This window comes from Camellia sinensis, chromosome 9 (assembly GCF_055761805.1).
Source record: "Camellia sinensis isolate YWXY chromosome 9, ASM5576180v1, whole genome shotgun sequence".
Classification (NCBI taxonomy): domain Eukaryota; kingdom Viridiplantae; phylum Streptophyta; class Magnoliopsida; order Ericales; family Theaceae; genus Camellia; species Camellia sinensis.
The window spans coordinates 145,830,591-145,837,357 of record NC_138969.1 but is presented as its reverse complement, the minus strand read 5'-3'; the positions used below and the strand labels follow the sequence as shown (position 1 = coordinate 145,837,357).

The 6,767-nt window shown below is 34.3% G+C and overlaps 1 protein-coding gene across 1 annotated transcript; it reads right to left on the bottom strand.

Annotated features, from left to right (window-relative positions):
* Window positions 1-429: 429 nt before the first annotated feature.
* Window positions 430-4,259, bottom strand: LOC114267129 (uncharacterized). Its single transcript, XM_082888734.1, has 9 exons — window positions 3,987-4,259; window positions 3,620-3,736; window positions 3,358-3,467; window positions 2,557-2,634; window positions 2,157-2,239; window positions 1,949-2,071; window positions 1,744-1,780; window positions 1,146-1,214; window positions 430-814 (listed from the first exon to the last, which is right to left on the bottom strand). The coding sequence occupies exons 3-9, from the start codon at window positions 3,364-3,366 to the stop codon at window positions 536-538; spliced, it is 678 nt and encodes a 225-aa protein (XP_082744860.1). The 5' UTR covers window positions 3,367-3,467; window positions 3,620-3,736; window positions 3,987-4,259; the 3' UTR covers window positions 430-535.
* Window positions 4,260-6,767: the final 2,508 nt, after the last annotated feature.

Here is a 6,767-nt window from a genome sequence, read left to right as displayed (position 1 = left end):
CGTTTAGTACAAACGTCGAAGACGCAGCCGTCGCTATAACATTATGACGCTTTAAAAATATCGTTATATTAGTATAGACGGCGTTTTTAAAAAACGCCGTTAAATGTGGTAAATAACAATAAAATGACGTCACTTAATATTTAGCGACGTTTTAAAAACGCCGTAATAGATTTTTTATTATTTTAAAAATATAACCGTTGATACTGTAGTGACGTTTGGGAAAACGCCGTTATAGCTTCTTTTTTCTCTTTTTTTTTTTGAAATTGTGCTAATTCTATTAGATTTAACTAAAAAAAATACCTATAATAAAGCTAAAAATAATAATAATATGGCTACAGCATTGCTGCTATTTCAATATATTAACTAAATTTAGATAAACATTGCATAATTATTCTAAACCAAAATCAAGTAACAAACACAACCAAAAAATAAAAGGAAAAAAAATATTATATCACACAAATATAATGCAAATCTGCCAAATAACAAATTCAACGAGACAATGATTTCAAAAACTACAATTGCAGATGACACAACTTCAAGATCTCCATGTTAACACATTCAGTGGTTTTGGGTTGAATCTCAACTGGGTTGGGATGGATTTTCTCAATGTCGCACTCTGCCTCTTCCGTGGCATCACTGCTATCTTCCGATGATGGGACATTGTTGCCAAAATCAATGATAGGTTGGTGGTTGTGGGTGGGATTTTCAGTGGAGAAGACACCAATGGATCTAAATCTGCAAACTTTGGCAAATTTGGAGACAATGTCTGATATATTTGAAGGTGGTTTTGTTGCATATTCCATTTCTTGACTCTCTGATGAAAAAAAAAAAAAAAAAACCCCACAAAAACAAACTGATATAGGAATGAATAAATAAAGGAACAGAGTTGATTTTTCTTCTTATAGAATAAAGTAGGAAAATCTTAGAAAAGTGATCTGAGTACAATAATATAGCATAGAGGAAACAAAAGCAGGGGGACAGAGAGGAGAAACACTGCGATTCCCGCAGAAATGCCAATGAGATAATGAACAAGGGTTTTAAAGAAAGAAAGACACTAGCTAGTTTGAGAATATCAAATTGTTTAGTACATAAACTATGAAATCCCTAAAAATAACAACTATACAATAAATGAAAAAATAATTTACCTGCAGAATGGTCTTCTTTGCTGTCCATGGCACTGTCCAAGGTTCTGCACTAAAAACTGCAACTGCAGCCTGTAACATAAATAGCCGATTAACCACTAATCATGAAGGATTAATTGACAATGATTATGTCTCCAATTACTAAGCTCTTCTTAGAAACTATTTCTTCCATAAAAAATGTCTCCAGCAGTTAAACATGTTCATGTCTCTAATTACAAACATGTAAACCTACCATATTCCCTCTAGCAAAGAGAAACTGAATATCTTATTTCCATATCTGAAAAGAACTGGGTTAAGAAAAAAAAAACTTTAAATGGGAAAAAAAATTAAATTGATTTTGAGTTCCAAAACTAGGAATTACTGTGTATTTGGGGTTCGAATTTTTAGGCGTCATTGGCATCTTGGCTAGGAGGGGATCCGGCAAGCCAACCCTACATGCCGCTCGAGCTCTGCCTCTGTTTTGCACTCAAGGCAGCTTGTTCAGAGGCAGCCTTTTGTCTTTGAAGAAGTTCAAGTTCTTTTTGTTAGGTCTTCATAGTTTGCAGCTTTTGCCGTAGCTCTCCATAATTTAAGCCATAAAACTCTTATATTGACAGCATACCTCTTCACAACCTGATTCCATCATCACTTTAATAGATCTGGTCACAAGTTAGACAGACAAAATAACATTCAGAAAAAAGGGGAGAAAAAACAAACCCCAAAAATAGAAAGATGGTTGGGAGGTGGGGGGAGAGTGGTGATTAATGATGTGTTTCACTCAAGTAATGGCATGATCGAGATAAATTAGTTGGATAGTTCAAACTTACTCTTCAGTAACCTTGGCAAATGCAGCTAAATTAGATTTTGCCAAGTGCTTTGCATACTGAGCTGCTATTTCCTGACAGGTTTGCTGATCTGGTAAGCCAAAGGTGATCATAGAATCAAACCGACTGACAGAAATGAATGAAACGTATGTTAGTAAACCTTGAGAATTCTGCATATAACCGTCATATAAGAAAATGTGCACTGGTATACCTAATCAAATCAGGATCAAGGTCTTGCTTTCTGCTGGTTGCAGCAATGACCACCACTTTTTTCTCCTGCTCAAATCCATCAATCTGCACCAGAAGAGTAAAATTTACTCAGGCCACAGCAAAAACTGTCTAATTCAGCTATATCCTATTTAGTTTAACACATGCTACCAGAGAATGATTACATCTATCATTTCTCGAAAGTATTCAAAGAACATGACGAACAACGAAATTTGAGAAAAAGACAGCACAATCCCACTTTTGAAGGGAATAGTAGGTAGTAAGTTGCAAGGTGTTCGAGGTTCTTTGGATAGTATGAACTGGGAGAATAACATTTTAGACAGAATAGTGAAAACTTCAGTGACAATAATATCATTCAGGAAAATTTAGCAAAATTGTTATACCTGCCGTAATAACACTGATAAGATTCTACGTGTAGCTTCATGCATTTCATTGTCACGAGCAACAGCAAAAGAATCAACCTGTAAATCAGAATGAAAAAGAAGTAACAAGGTAATTTCATTTGCAAGAAACTTAAGTTAAACCAGAATAGGATGCATAAGAATCAACCTGTAAATCAGAATAAAAAAGGATAGAACTTGAGAAGTATCATATACCATGCTCAAGACCACAAAGAAAGAAGTGGTATAAAAAACACAATCATTCCAGATAAATTTTAAAGTATCAAGTTTGAAACACCAACATTCTTTATGAATGTGCCCAAGATCTACCAAAGCATTATAAGGGGAAAGTAGCATCCATAAGACCAAAAATAATCCAAAAGTCATCCAAACTGACAATTTAAATCAATATAAGGACTCACTTTGATTGAGCAACAAGATTGTGAAAACAAATATCAACCCAACAAATACCAGCTAAACCAAGCCAAACCAAACCAAAAGTCTTGACATAACATTCCATTTATGGTGACAAAACAGATACCAGCTACAACATTAGTTTAATACAAGCAAAATAATTCTTTGTTCCAGCCCCAAAAATGAATTTCGCACATTTTCCATTGTTCCCATACCTAAAGATTGAGCATTATGGTGACAAAACAGATACCAGCTACAACATTAGTTTAATACAAGCAAAATAATTCTTTGTTCCAGCCCTAAAAATGAATTTCGCACATTTTCCATTGTTCCCATACCTAAAGATTGAGCATTTAGGCCCACCAAATTTAAAATACAAGAAAAATTTACCATTCTCATGTGTTGGACTAGATGTGTCCTTCAATGGTGATGCTTTATCCACATTTGTTCTTGGAGGCCACTGTTCCAAGGGACGAATAACAAGAGCTCTAGGATTCTCCCTGGGAATGAAAAGAGCATTTGCCTTAGGTGTGCTCGGAGTTTCTTCATCATCAATGAAAAATGGCACCAGGATATCAAAATTAAGCAATGAAGTGTAATAATTTTTATTTTAAAATGAGCTACTAAGTTTTACCAGAGGAATCATCATCACCTTTGGACCATCATTTTTAGGATGATATTTCCTTGCAGGCAACCTAATCCGCCTTTGAGAAAGGTGGCGAGAAGTCAACAAAGATGATATTCTAACTAGAGCAGGTTTGTCAACAACCTGTTTCGAAAACTATGTCACCACATGCACATGATAAATCTAATAACTAGCTCTTTAGAAAAGAAGTTCAGACAAGGTAATTACAATTACAAACAAAATGTAACAAAGAAAATTGAAACTTCAATTTAATAATCAAATTGAAACAGAGTCCCACCAAAATAAATTATAAATTAAAACTACTCATAGTTTTTAGTTCCTCTAGGCTTCTTTTTTTTTTTAGTTCTACTTGGACAAGACAAGTCATGCTTACTGGAAGGCTAGAAATTCCATATTGAATAGAAGGTGCAATCCCTGAACGACCAATTGACATCTGAGGCATTGCAGGTAGAGTTCCAAAAGGATTTGCAACAGGAAGTGGTTGTGCAACTGTAGAGCCCTGAGTAACAGACCTGTTACAAACAAACCAGAGTCACATAAAATACCAAAACAAGGCTTAAAAGTAGAAATAGATGCACAATTAAGCAAAATTTCACACGATGACAGTTTAAGTGCTAACCCAAGGGCTGGGCCAAAAAGACAAGTAAGGAAATAATGTTGAATACTCATAAAACTGTGACATAACGCACACATAAAAAAACTACATTAGTTGGAAATACCAACATGTCCACATATCAAAACTTATCAATTTTCTGAATCCAATACATCATACGTCATGCCCATGCAAGCAACCTAGGTTCCAACTATCACCCCTAAAATATCAACTACTTAAACATTGCCACACAGAGAAACTTAATTATGAGTTTTAAGAGTGACTTACAGTTGTTTGACCAAATCCTATAGGATTGCTTGTAGATAGCAGTGATGGAGTGTTTGAGAACAAGTTGCCAAACAAATTTGAGTGCAATTTTTATAGCTTGCAGTTGAGAGATCAAGTCTCAACACTTCATTCTCAAATTTACCATCAGAAAACCATAAGGAGATATTTTTCTATTATCTAGAACGGTTAATTATACGGACACCGTCTCAACTATCATTCAACATCACTTGACCCTCAACTGAAAAACCCTAAACTTGGATCCTTCAATCATAAAAATTGTATAAATGCCCCCCTTTTGGGCAGCGCAAGTGATTTGATTTTATTTTTTTTTTTTTTTTTGGGTCAATCGGGAAGAGAATATTACATTTTACAAATATCGAAACAGTTATGACAAATTGGACAATCAACTATCTAAGAAAGTCTAACAATACATACTTGCAAGCCCAACACCAACAACCACTACATCATAGGATTCTACAGGTTCAGTGGCAAAAATAAAATAAAATTATTAGTGACCAACATCATACTAACTTATAATCAAGATAAATACGGGCACGAGTCGTATCAAAAAGGCTCCTTAGTTGTTGTCCTTCCCACAGCTTTGTTTAGGCTTCAAACTTATTGTACTTGTTTACCCAATCAATAGAAACATCATCAATTAGACAATTACCCAACATCTTAATGCATATAAATCTACAACTTAAAACATACTATTTTTCCTCCCTTCTTTTTCCCCTTTGAAATAGCAAGGGGAAAAAAAAAAACATACCCAACAAGTTCAACAATTCATATTCAATTAACATATAATTGCAAAAAAGCCAAACAAATTTATTATATTATCAATATCCAGAGGGAGAAAATAGTTAAAGATATGAATCAAGAAAATGCCTTTCTTTTCTTGGCTATCTGCACAAGTAGTCAATAACAGGAACACCCACGTGTAGTAGCTTGAAAAAAAAGGAAACTCGGAGAACATACCAAGATGAAAGTTTATCAATTTACATGGGAACTACACCGAAATGATTATTAGGAGAGTTAGAAAGAAAGAAATGCCAAAATGAGATTCCAAAAAAAAGGAAAAATAATGAACTAAAGAGAGACAAAGCAGATATGATATTACCATGTTAGCAGATCGGACAAAGAGAGAGAGAACAGATCTGATCTTAGAGAGAGCAGATCTGCATCTCTTCATCGTTGAGCTTCTACTCATTGTTACCAACAATCCACATCCAACGCCACATGCTTGTCCCGTACATGATTAGAGACACTAACACTGCACTCGAAACCCTAGATAAATCGATTCACCATTGCTGCTGCTCAATCTGATGAAAGAGAAGAGTTTTCCACACAAGGACTAGAAATAAAGGAACAAAAACGAAAGGAGAAAACACAACAAAAGCAAAAAAAAAGCTGGAAATCAACTAAGTCGAGAGAAAGCAATTCCAAATCATTAGTTTTAGCCATGAAATTTTATAGATCTTGTGTGAATGTAGCAAATCTATATCAAAAAACCCTAACCTTGAGCCCTAGATCGATTTAGATCGTAGGGATTCGAACAATCACGGAGATATACGCTTAAATCACGAGTAGAACAAGATTTTTCAGATCAAACAACTGAAGAATTGATGGAGATAGAAGATCCGACACCTCAAAGATCCGATGCCTCGATTTCTCTCTCTTCCGGAAGTTACGCCTCTGTTCAATCTAAATAGAAGAATCTCATAGCATTGAGTTGAGCCACTGTTTAAAAGAAATAATCGGGGCACAAAACGAGAGATGGTTTAGTTTAATTTTTTTGGAATTTGAAAAATCTGGACAGATTTTATGACGTTTTTGAAAAACGTCATAGAAAAAAAGGTCACTATATGTCCTTTTTCTTGTAGTGAAATATGAATATTATTAGGGGTATTTTGATAATTATGTCATCTATAAGCCTTATTGGAACATAAAAAAATAATGTGAACTAATTAAAATATAAATAGGTAAAAAAAATTGTGAAAAAGTGCCTCTTTTTATTTTTAATTAATCACCGTCGTAAATAACACAAGAATTTTTATTCAAATCATACTCCTAATATTTATGAATTGTCTGAACACTAGAAATAAAATGTTCATTCAGGAAAATAAAAGCCAAACTTGAAACAAATATATATGGGCAAAAAGCAGATGATCCCCCTGTGGTTTTAGATGGTTGAAGATGATTCCTTGACGTTTTAGATTGTTGCAGATCCCCTGACGTTTGAAAATTTGTAGATACCCCCTTTATAATTTTACA

Excerpts from the sequence above, each read along its gene's own strand:
- LOC114267129 (XM_082888734.1), bottom strand. Across the intron at positions 1,215-1,743 it reads TGGAATCAGGTTGTGAAGAG|GCTGCAGTTGCAGTTTTTAG; the intron begins GTATGCTGTCAA and ends TTTATGTTACAG. Across the intron at positions 815-1,145 it reads CAAAGAAGACCATTCTGCAG|AGAGTCAAGAAATGGAATAT; the intron begins GTAAATTATTTT and ends TTTTTTCATCAG.